Here is a 10,327-nt window from a genome sequence, read left to right as displayed (position 1 = left end):
ATCAAAGCAACTACGAATTTATTAACCATTGATGCTAAACTCTTGTACAAACTTTACTCTTACAAGATGATGTTTTGGTGTTAACAAATAAATATTGGGGAGTATGTGGCAATTATATATAAAATAGATCACATAAATTTGTGCAGGTATCTGTAATAAATGTGATTCTCATAATTTATATAGCACGAATACGTCCATGCACTACACGTATTCGGTTAGGGCAGGCGAGCTACTTCATGTCAAAATTGTAGGAAGTTCTGGTAGATTTTTATCGTTTGCGTTTACATTTCAACACTATTATTAATGCCCATCACTGTTATCTCAACGTCACTAAACCTGCGGATTTTCTCTTCACGCTTACGTGTGAAATAATAGTGTGCAAAATTGGCTTATTTAACCCGGAAAACTAAATAAAAAATCAAAAGAAATACACAAAAAAAAAAAAAGATTAAAAGGTAATTACAAATGAACTGCTGGATGGATGACATTATTTTTGAAAGAAGATAGTCCATAACATACATACATAAATGCATATTGAAACTAACAGATTAATCATTAAGACATTTCTGAATTGTCAGCATTCTGTTGATAAAAGGACTCATATGCAGCTACCCTTGGCTTTGCTTCAGGCAGCTCCAGTTCTTCAACAAATCCTGCGGTCATCTTGACAAAATCTTTCATGTGTAGGCGTCTCCATTCCTATATTACATGCCAATGAAATTTTAAAATAAGCCAAACATAAGAAAATGCTAACAGATATACAGAGGGATTGACAGATAACATTTACAATACAGACTTATCAATTTCCTAGAGTTTATGTTATGTGTATTGATCTGATCACATGTGCAAAATTACTACTTTGGTATATAAGACAGCAACTCTCAGCCCTGGTTACTAGTGTCGTTAGCAAGTGATGCCCTGGTTGGTTATTTAGAATATTGGCATGTTCACCACCACCTCAGAAAATTTCTTAGGATATAAACCTAGAGACTTGGAAAACAAGAAGATCAATTTTTTTTTTTTCTTGTGATCTCTAAAGCCGCCATATCTAATGGAACTGGTTTGCACATAGAAGCACTCATCAACATTTTGCACAACAGAACCTCAAGGAGGTTTCAAAGCTCCAATACTAGGAATAATAATAATAATAATAATAATAACTGCCACTATCTGAAGAGATAAAAAATCCACAGGGAAGAAATTCACTGACTGTGTGTCCCCCATTTCAATACATCAGTTTAGTAGATTGAATGGAAGGGAATTAAAAGACAACTCATGTCCATAACCAGTTCACTTCATTATACAGAATGGATAGCAGAATTTAATTATTGAAGAGACATAAGAAGAAGAAGAAGAAGAATTTACCTCGAAATCCCAATCTCCATACAGGTTGGGATCATTTTTATTGGTCCAGACGTAAGTCTGAACTTGTAACTTGTCAGCAGTATCCTGCATGAAACACAATATAATAAACTGCACGAATCTTGAGAAATTGGAGAATTAGAAGAGAGGGGGATTCAAATTCAATTTTAGTTACCACGAGAGAGACATCAGCAGTGGTCCTTTGATACTCAAAATCTTCAAATTCATCTAGAACAAGCAATTCAGGATCAGAGATTCCAAACAGCACCTGCCGGAGTCGACAAAAAAATGCTCAATAATAATTTATTTGAGACCAGAGGAAGTAGAGATTTTTATTAAATGATAAATAATAAATAGTAAATCAGCCCCCATAGCCATAAATAAATTAATAAAATACAGAAGACAAAAAGGAAGGAGAGAACTCTGCTCTGACCCTGCCGGTAACATGTTTGTTCTCAACGGGTAGGATGGCTGGATAGACACGGCCTTTGATGCTAAACCTGCGACTGCAACCAATTACGAATTAATTACCACCCACTTAAATTATTATGTATGTATGAAATATGAATATTGAATCGAACGAAATCGGAAAATCCCATCAACAATCACTCACTCAACAGAAAAAAAAAAAAGTTGTTTAATTTCTTTTTCTGTTTCTAATTTTAAAAAAAATTAAAAGGTTAAAGAAATTTAGAGAACGGACTAGCCCGGGAGGATGGCGGAAGAAGATTGAGGGATGCGCTTTAGAAGGACGCGGACGACGTCGTCTGCTAACAGACTGCCATACACAAACACGTTGTGGTTGTGGTTGTGATTAACAACGTTCGCTGCGGAAGCCGAAGCCGAACCCATTTCCCTTCACTGTCTCTCTCGATTGATTGTTTGATGTAAATAAAAACCAATTTTTATTTCTATATAGCTGAATTTGAAGAAGAAGACGCCTGACCTCTTTTTTTTTTTTTCCTCCCAGCTTTCGCTTGCCCCGCATTCTCGGGAATCTTTCTTTTGGTGGACATAACTAACTTACGTTGACTTGTCCTCGTCCGGTTTGTTTGTTTTTATTTTTTTCCAAGTTTTTGTTTTCATTTTTATTTTTTTAGAGGCCAAGTTTTCATTAATATGATTTAGCTTCCCCCCCCCCGCCGCACAGAATAAATAAGATATAATTTTTTGAATAAAAATAATTTCTCAATGATGTTTAACCAAAAAGATTCTTTTTTTTTTTTAATATTTTTTCTCGGGCTTAGCCTAAACCCACCGGTATAAGTCGACTAAACCACAATCGGCTCTAATTCTCCTGAAATAACTAACATATATCAACAGATAATCACTACAACTAGTGTTCTAAGGTTTCAAGTCCTAAACTCGGCAGAAATGGCATCATCAAATAAAATATCATCCTCCAAACACCATTATATTTGTAGCTCTTCCAAGAACTAAATTTTTTTTTTTAAAAAAAAAAAAAACATGAGAATATCCAGCTGCTGATACATCAGTGCTTTTCCAAGATAAAGATGAATACCCCCTATGGGGAAAAGTAGTAGTACAAGGCGATATCCTCTTTCATCACATGTTCATCGGCTCAGGACTAGCTACATTCATCATGTCCAGCAACGAATTTTGCGGCTCCAACTCCTCATGCCACAATGGAAGTGTGTCGCCAGGGTAGAACTTTCTGCTCACTCCTTCAGAATTAATCTGCAACGGTAAAGAACCAACACACAAAATGTTTCAGTCTCACTATTTTTCAGTTGCTGATCACGCATGTGCAAGCAGGAATTACTAAGTCATAGTCAAATGATATCTTACTGTGACGGTTCGAACAACACCTCCACTAGCACCATCACGCGCAATGGCAAGAGAAACTGCTTTAACCACTAATTGCTGCAAGAAACACCAAAATGATTACCAAGCATGTTCCACATCTTTGCACACAACATTCTTTCATCTCACAAGACTAAGAACAACTAAACGAATACTGTACCAGTGACACTCTTTGACAGCGACCGAACCCAATGTTTGGAAATTAATAATATTAAATAAACTCGGAATGAAGTTTCTAAAGCTTAAGTTTGATTTTAGTATTAACTTTGTAACATTCTCTTCACATAGTTGTTGGCAGATTACAGATGCAGCTTGGGAAGGTTTTATGTCCCGGGAATAGTCCACGATGGTACACAAACAACGTTTTATAAGGCAACTTCTTATCTTTGTTTTTGCAAATATCAAGATCACCAACATACCTCAGCTTCTTCCTTGGTCATTCCCTCTTTCCATGCCTGATCAAAAAACCCATACAGGTAACTTGAGCCAGATCCTGCAAGGTGCAAACCGAGTTAAACTTGACGCACACACTGCTCTTACAAAAGCAATATTAAACGATCATTGTATTAAACAACATAGTATAAAAGAAGAAAGTTATACCAAAGTAATGCTTTACAAAACCATATAGACACCCACAAGGACAAGAAAGAACTAGTAAACTAAAACACAATGCGCACAAGTCAGTGGAAACACAAATTCAAGATCAGCTTTACAAAATCAAGAGATAAAATATGATCATACAGCTAAATTTAAAAAAAATAGAAAAAGACACGACAACACTGCAATGTATATATCCTAAGGAAATCAAGGTCCGGAACATGTCATTATCAAAACAAGAATTGGATGTCCAAGTCTACAGTTTCTTTAATTAAACAACCCAAGGAACAGCATACCTCCAATTGCAAAAGGCTGCTCAATTATTGTTCCTCCAAGAGGAACTCCATAAATTTTACCACCTTCATACTTATCCCAACCGCCAACAATCATTCCAGTTTGCAAAAAGTTCTGTCAAGTCCAGATAACTCTCAGTAAGTCAAGCATAAAAAGAGTCTGATTTACTGATAAGCATTCAAAGGGGAAAAATATCTAACAGGCAAGCAAAGTTTTCTTTTTCTTCAACTTAGCAGTTTTCAAAAAACAAGAAAGCAGCTTAAGCAAGCCAGAACAGTAAAATCAAACCTTGTTATTGTAGGATAGCAGCCTGACAAGATTGGCAGCAACTTTAACAGTTGCAGGCTGCCCTAGCTGTATCCTGTAAGTGAAATCACTTGATAAATAAGAAAGGGCAAATACATAAAGACCTTGGAAGTGGGTAACTGAAGCTCTATGATGAGCTAATAAAGTCATAGTGCTTATCAACAACTATCAAATAAAGCAGAACTCTCCAATCTTCACCATATACACAAATCTAATGCAAATGCAAGAAAACAACAAGAGGTGGAAAAAATTCATAACGAAATGCCAAAGCCAAAACAATATCAACAACAGTTGTAAGGCAATCCATACTCTTCATCTAGGGATCAGTATCAATCCCTATTCAGCTATCATTATCTAGGTTCCAAAAACAAATTATCACGAGACACAATAGTATAACTATAGCAACATTCTTGCCTATTCAGTTATCTTTACCTATGAGATTTCCATAACAAGTTATCACAAGGCACAAATAGTATATTAATTATGACATTCTTGCAAAGAGACAGACAACTTACTTCATCATAATGTTTGCAATAGCCTATAATAATAATAATAATAAAGAAAAAAGGAAAAGGAAAAGAAATAGACTGACGTGTGTTGATGAAGGAAGTAGCGAACATAGTCGGAGACAGTCTGAGAATCTGCAGCCTGAAAAAGCAAACGCAAACAATCAATGTTCATACTCTCTCAATCAATCAAGCATAATTTATGAAGATAAAAGAACTGTAATGGTAAAGCCAATGTGGAACGAGATCAGTTACCGATCCCGAGCGGCAAAGGTAGACATTATCAGTGAGCTGCGTAATCTTGTCTGAAGCTCGGTTAGCAACATACACCCCTACCATCACATCACAACAGCGACCAAAATTTGTCAGTTTTTTTTTTTTTTAATCAAGAAATTAACACGAAATCTCTGCTCTTTATTTATTTACTATTATTTTTAAATAAAAACAATAACCTATTAAAATAAAAAAAATGAAAAAGAAAACGATCAGCAAGTTACTGAATCGAGAAACTCAAATAATGAAATTGAATCGAAGACAAATACCGGTGCTAGTACGAGAATCGGCGCCGAGGACAACGCCGCCGTTGTAAGTGACGCCGATGATAGTAGTACCCATCGAGTGTGGCGCGTTAAAATCTTCCATCTTCAGATCCATCTTTCCTCTAAAACACTCACTTACCACAATTTCTAAATGCCCTTAACAATTTTAATTTTAAGTTTTGCTTCTTCTAATTCTCCCCTGTTTACGATAGATTTTGATATATATCAACCCTCGATGGTCACTCCTAAGTCCTGACTTCTTCCTCAAGTCGAGTTTTTTTTTTTTTTTTTTTTTTTTTCTTGTGGGCTCTGTTTGTTTTAGGATTAAGGAAGACGCTTTATCGGCCTACTTCATGCTGGCCCAACAGATTGAGCCCATTTCATTGACGATGTTAATTAAGGAGAAAAATAAAGGGGCATTAATGATGCTTTTTGAGTTTTTGTTATAAAACAATTATAATTTATGTGATGTCCATCAAAGTAACCATTTATCTTCCCATCAAATAATTCTTCATCTTTTATAACTCCTATTATCTTATAAGAACTTATGACTAATGATGTATTTATTTACGAAACATTTATTTCATTTGTAATTTTTTATAACTATAAAAGGAGGACTCATCTCCTCATTTGTAGACACATGAGATTGAATAAAATTCCTCTCTAGACATTATAACTCTTTATTTGCTTTCACTCTTTCTCTTGTTGTATTATTGTGCTCCTAATTGATAAATAATTAATTCAACACTTTTTAAGTTTTAACATAATAATTCGGTGTTCATACTAACATTACAATTCTTCATCTCCTATAGTCTAAATCATATTTCTTCTAATATGACGTACAATTCCACTAACATTACAATTATAAATCATCAATCTTGATCAGCACAAGGCCATGAAAAGATTCTTACTGTAGTTTAAATAATTAAGCAAAAGAAATTTATATTGTTTATATTATCTTTATGGCGGGAGTGAGTGAATTTGAGTTCCTCACCTGCTAAAATTTCCAGTATAGTAAATATATTTTTTAAGTGTGGGAAGGATTCTAGCTTTGTTTGGTGTTTTAATAATCTAGAATCTAATAGTCACCTAATTCTCATATCTATATATCGTTATACTTTCTACAAATTTTGGAAAATTCAAACTGTGCTATAAAATTTCGGGATTTGTGCTACTGTAGTTTGATTAATTGGTTACAATATGTTAAAACCACAAATTAATTTGTACAAACTTATATGATATACTAATATTTGGTTAGATGAAAATGCTCATAGTCATGGGTCACGTAATTTATTTTTCATAATTTTGTAATTTTATTCAACTAATCCAATTATCTTAATTAATTTGTTCAAGAGTTTATGACTCTCCTGGTGGTCTACAAAATGGTATGTCCAAATTTCAGGCCTGTAAATTTATTTACAAAATGTGATATACAATTCTAGAGTTTATTAATTTATGTTCGTTATGGAGAAAATGAAACGCAAACAGTTCGAATTGGCAATTTAGTGGAGATGAACTGGAAAGATTAGAATTCATCAATCATCGAAGCTACACGCATGTGGGTAATGGAATAGTTTGTGAGTGTTGGGTATTAGTGCTACTGTTGTTGCCATCGCCTCAAACCCAATTTCAAGGACTTGAAAAATGAAGATAAATCTGCTTCCCTACCGGTACCGGAAACACGCAAACATACAACCAAACAATCCAACTTCTGTAATGCGAATAATATAACGATGAAGGATTCTTCATTTGGCCGGAAATTGAAATTAACCTCAACTTGGTTACACAACATGTATTTGGTATGGTTAGCCGTCAACTCTCAATTCCAAACCACTCAGTTCTCATCCTAAAAAGTGAGGAAAAAGGTTGAAAAAAAAAAAGAAGAAAACAAAGATGATGGCGATTGTGTTTAGCTACGTTGCTTGATATCTTTGATTAGTCCCCTAGGCCTATGGTGTCTGTCAGCCTTGTGTTCTTATGAATCCATGGCAACCGCCTCAGGGCGTAGACGCAGTTGAAGGGTTGGAATATGAGATTTTGTGAGCGGCATGCGGGATGATGACCCAACCAACTTCCTCTCCTTGAGAATTCCTTTTTCAGCAGTTCCAAGCTCTTTCCTCACTTCATTTGCCAGCTCTATTATGTAGTCGTCCTCATGACCTGTTAAACATAATCCCAGATTGATTTCTGTGTAGTACATTAATGAAGATCTAACTTTTAAGATGTATACGGACTGGTTCATTCCCATCACGTCATGTTTTGTGTAAGAAACAAAGGCTCACCAATATCAAACATGGCCTTCTCCAACTTGAAAAGGTAGTCTCTATTGTTTCCACAGGGTCCGACAGCCGTTGCAATTTGCCTGAAAATGTAAATCAGAACAAGTGAATAGACTGTTTATGCCAACCGTAAAGATACATTCCATGATTTAGTGTCTGCCCTCTACTTTACCTAGCCATTTCCTCCAATGGAGCAGGCCCCAGATAATACTCGTTTGATACTTTGTCTGGAGTAGACGTGAAACTGCACATATAATTACAGTTCTCCTCAGCAAATCATGACCAATGTTTTCCCTATTGAAAATTGCAGACATTGACTCATAGAAAGCAAGAAAACTTACACTATAACCCCAGTTAGAGCCGGCTGTGAAGGCTCCCCTTCCTGGATTAAAGAAGGATCATGCAAAAGAAATAAGAACAAATTGCAGGTACGAAAGAAGCAAAGTTTTAAAATATTGTGGTGAAAAACTTCTCACCCTGTAAAAGTCTACAAGGGTCTTAGAGTCGTACTCGCATTCTCTTCGTTCCAAATACTACAGACAAAACGAAGGAAGAAAACATCACTCTATTGTCTTATAATATGCAAACCAGATTTGACAAATAAAGCAAGGGCTTCCTATTCCTATAAAAAGCAGGGGAACAGAGAAACCCAAATCCCTAGTAAAGCATCTAGTAGCTAGCTTTAAACTAAGAAAACATCTAGCTAGCCCACGGTAATACTAATTCTTTCTTTAGACAACAAGTATTAACAGAGGCAGTGCTCGTCCGTACCTCCATAGCGAGTCTTTCCTTTTCAGGACCTCCTCGGACACAATAAGCAACACCCCACTGATGGAAATTGCAAGTAAATTAAAGGAGTCAGGAAAAAAGCGTGTATAATTTCTGACTAAAAAAGAAAACTTGGGCTAAATGTATGTAATAAATGCATAGAAGAAATTACAAAGTCGAGGTTCTACTTACACAAATGGTTTCTTGAGATTTTTCCAGCGTGCAAGTTCTAGCCGGGTGTTGAGGTGTACCCCTGTGATCAATGCATGCTAATGCAGAGGAAACAAAACAATATATCATGATGAGCAAGTTGAAGAAATCAGACAAGGAATAATTTGAATACAAAAATTGAACTGACCAAGATCAAACACGCGCCTGTAGTCCTTGATGAAGCCTAAAATTTTCTCATCATATTTAAACCCTGGGTTCCACACCAATGATCCATACCCAAAAACCCAGAACACCATTTTCCTGAAAAGCACCAACAAGGCATATCAAACATAAGGCATCATCAAATTGATAAATGGCGCATTCACCTCGCCATGGATCCAAAACTAATCATAAACATAAACAAACGTACAAGCAATATTATCGCACCCAAATCAGAGAAAGAAAGGAGCTTACAAGGAAATCGCAAGAGAAAGGAAGAAACTTGAAGCAAAAGAGGGAAACGAAACAAGCTAAAACGCCTAAGGTTAGGATTCTGTATTCTCTCTTTCTATTTCTCTTCGCTTCCTCTCTCTCTCTCTCTCTCTCCCCGTCTCTCGTGTGGGTGCAATTGAGTCACGAGCAAAGAGAGGGATGGAGGTTGCGAGTTATATAAACACGCCTTTTTATATGACTGATGACCTTGGCGAGTTATATAAACACGCTTTTTATATGACCTGAACTTAACCCACAGAAAATTGCCTGGCTGGCAGTGGCATGCCTGATGCCTCTTTCATTTATCATGTATCACATCACATTATGTATGGCATTGGCAGATGAATCCATGTGTTTAGGAGATGGGGCTACGATTTATGTGTTTATGAAGTTGAAAGCACACATATTCATACATCACAAAAGTATGGTAGCATTATCGTTTGCCTTTGATTAAATTCGTACCTTCGACAATATTAACACGTGTTAAAAAATACTACCATATATGCCTAGTTATGCTGTTGATTAGTTTACTTATGCATACTTTCTATACCATACATGACATCCATGCGTGTAGCCCTGGCCCATGCATGATGGTAAAGCAATAAATTTGGATGCATTGAACCTGGACAGATTACAGATTACTAGTTAGGTATCGTTTTCAGCGTTGCCCAATTGCAGTGTTTGTCATTTACAGCTCCGTGTTCGCGGCCATAGGACATATATTATGACTTTGCGTTACAGTCAAAGTTACTGGTAAAATGCCACAGGTTCAATGAACCTAGACATCCGCACGCGCTTCAACTCAATTGCTTCGAACCTGCGTTTGGCCTTTTCCATTAATCTTGCTGTATAAGTAGCTATTTGTTAAATTCATTAACTAAAGCTTTAATCAGTTTTGGGAATATGTGAAAACTGCCTAGAATTAGGATCAATTCTTTAAAGAGTAATGATTATAATTTATGTGGATGTTTAAAAAAATAATTTTTTATCTCCTCACAAGCAACTTTTCATCTCTTATAACTTCCATTATCCCCTTAATTTGAGGGTTTCTATTTCTTATAATTATGATATATTACTTACCACTTTATGATTATATCACTATAAAAGGAGGATTTTATTCCTTATTTGTATACACTTAAGATTGAATAAAATCCTTCTCTAGACATTGTGTCCCTTATTTGCTTTCTCTATTTCTTTTAATGTATTGTTG

General features: G+C 35.7%; 3 protein-coding genes across 5 annotated transcripts; all 3 read right to left on the bottom strand.

Annotated features, from left to right (window-relative positions):
- Positions 1 to 459: 459 nt before the first annotated feature.
- LOC18053966 (AIG2-like protein D) lies at positions 460 to 2,427 on the bottom strand. The gene is made up of 5 exons (XM_006450036.2): positions 2,066 to 2,427; positions 1,796 to 1,868; positions 1,538 to 1,630; positions 1,366 to 1,449; positions 460 to 699 (listed from the first exon to the last, which is right to left on the bottom strand). The coding sequence occupies exons 1-5, from the start codon at positions 2,212 to 2,214 to the stop codon at positions 556 to 558; spliced, it is 543 nt and encodes a 180-aa protein (XP_006450099.1). The 5' UTR covers positions 2,215 to 2,427; the 3' UTR covers positions 460 to 555.
- A 300-nt stretch (positions 2,428 to 2,727) lies between these two features.
- Positions 2,728 to 5,686, bottom strand: LOC18056014 (proteasome subunit beta type-6). The gene is made up of 8 exons (XM_006450035.2): positions 5,432 to 5,686; positions 5,145 to 5,221; positions 4,976 to 5,031; positions 4,366 to 4,438; positions 4,080 to 4,191; positions 3,606 to 3,679; positions 3,172 to 3,246; positions 2,728 to 3,060 (listed from the first exon to the last, which is right to left on the bottom strand). The coding sequence occupies exons 1-8, from the start codon at positions 5,541 to 5,543 to the stop codon at positions 2,929 to 2,931; spliced, it is 711 nt and encodes a 236-aa protein (XP_006450098.1). The 5' UTR covers positions 5,544 to 5,686; the 3' UTR covers positions 2,728 to 2,928.
- A 1,451-nt stretch (positions 5,687 to 7,137) lies between these two features.
- LOC18056013 (gamma-glutamylcyclotransferase 2-1) lies at positions 7,138 to 9,313 on the bottom strand. Of its 3 annotated transcripts, none has more exons than XM_006450031.2 (9): positions 9,073 to 9,313; positions 8,834 to 8,946; positions 8,668 to 8,744; positions 8,479 to 8,535; positions 8,184 to 8,240; positions 8,049 to 8,089; positions 7,880 to 7,951; positions 7,711 to 7,790; positions 7,138 to 7,588 (listed from the first exon to the last, which is right to left on the bottom strand). In XM_006450031.2, exons 2-9 carry the CDS (start codon positions 8,940 to 8,942, stop codon positions 7,404 to 7,406), a joined length of 678 nt encoding a protein of 225 aa, XP_006450094.1. In that variant the 5' UTR covers positions 8,943 to 8,946; positions 9,073 to 9,313; the 3' UTR covers positions 7,138 to 7,403. The 3 variants fall into 3 exon arrangements, with proteins under 3 accessions (XP_006450094.1, XP_006450091.1, XP_024033996.1); XM_006450028.2 differs by having other exon boundaries at positions 9,100 to 9,312; XM_024178228.1 differs by lacking the exon at positions 8,479 to 8,535 and having other exon boundaries at positions 9,100 to 9,312.
- Between the last annotated feature and the right edge of the window lie 1,014 nt (positions 9,314 to 10,327).

Source organism: Citrus clementina, unplaced genomic scaffold (assembly GCF_000493195.1).
Source record: "Citrus clementina cultivar Clemenules unplaced genomic scaffold, Citrus_clementina_v1.0 scaffold_1, whole genome shotgun sequence".
NCBI classification, from domain to species: domain Eukaryota; kingdom Viridiplantae; phylum Streptophyta; class Magnoliopsida; order Sapindales; family Rutaceae; genus Citrus; species Citrus x clementina.
The sequence above is the reverse complement of the archived record's forward strand: the minus strand, read 5'-3'. Positions and strand labels throughout refer to the sequence as shown.

What these genes read in the sequence shown, in the direction of transcription:
- LOC18053966 (XM_006450036.2), bottom strand. Translation starts at nt 2,214, where the DNA reads ATGGGTTCGGCTTCGGCTTCCGCAGCGAACGTTGTTAATCACAACCAC. An exon ending in TCCGCCATCCTCCCGGGCTA is followed by an intron (nt 1,869 to 2,065) that starts GTCCGTTCTCTA and finishes AATTGGTTGCAG; the next exon opens with TCGCAGGTTTAGCATCAAAG. An exon ending in CTGCTGATGTCTCTCTCGTG is followed by an intron (nt 1,450 to 1,537) that starts GTAACTAAAATT and finishes TGTTTCATGCAG; the next exon opens with GATACTGCTGACAAGTTACA.
- LOC18056014 (XM_006450035.2), bottom strand. Translation starts at nt 5,543, where the DNA reads ATGGATCTGAAGATGGAAGATTTTAACGCGCCACACTCGATGGGTACT. An exon ending in ACCTTTGCCGCTCGGGATCG is followed by an intron (nt 5,032 to 5,144) that starts GTAACTGATCTC and finishes TTGCTTTTTCAG; the next exon opens with GCTGCAGATTCTCAGACTGT. An exon ending in TACTTCCTTCATCAACACAC is followed by an intron (nt 4,439 to 4,975) that starts GTCAGTCTATTT and finishes TTTCACTTACAG; the next exon opens with GATACAGCTAGGGCAGCCTG.
- LOC18056013 (XM_006450031.2), bottom strand. Translation starts at nt 8,942, where the DNA reads ATGGTGTTCTGGGTTTTTGGGTATGGATCATTGGTGTGGAACCCAGGG. An exon ending in CCCTTGTAGACTTTTACAGG is followed by an intron (nt 8,090 to 8,183) that starts GTGAGAAGTTTT and finishes TCTTTAATCCAG; the next exon opens with GAAGGGGAGCCTTCACAGCC. An exon ending in GAAGGCCATGTTTGATATTG is followed by an intron (nt 7,589 to 7,710) that starts GTGAGCCTTTGT and finishes TATGTTTAACAG; the next exon opens with GTCATGAGGACGACTACATA.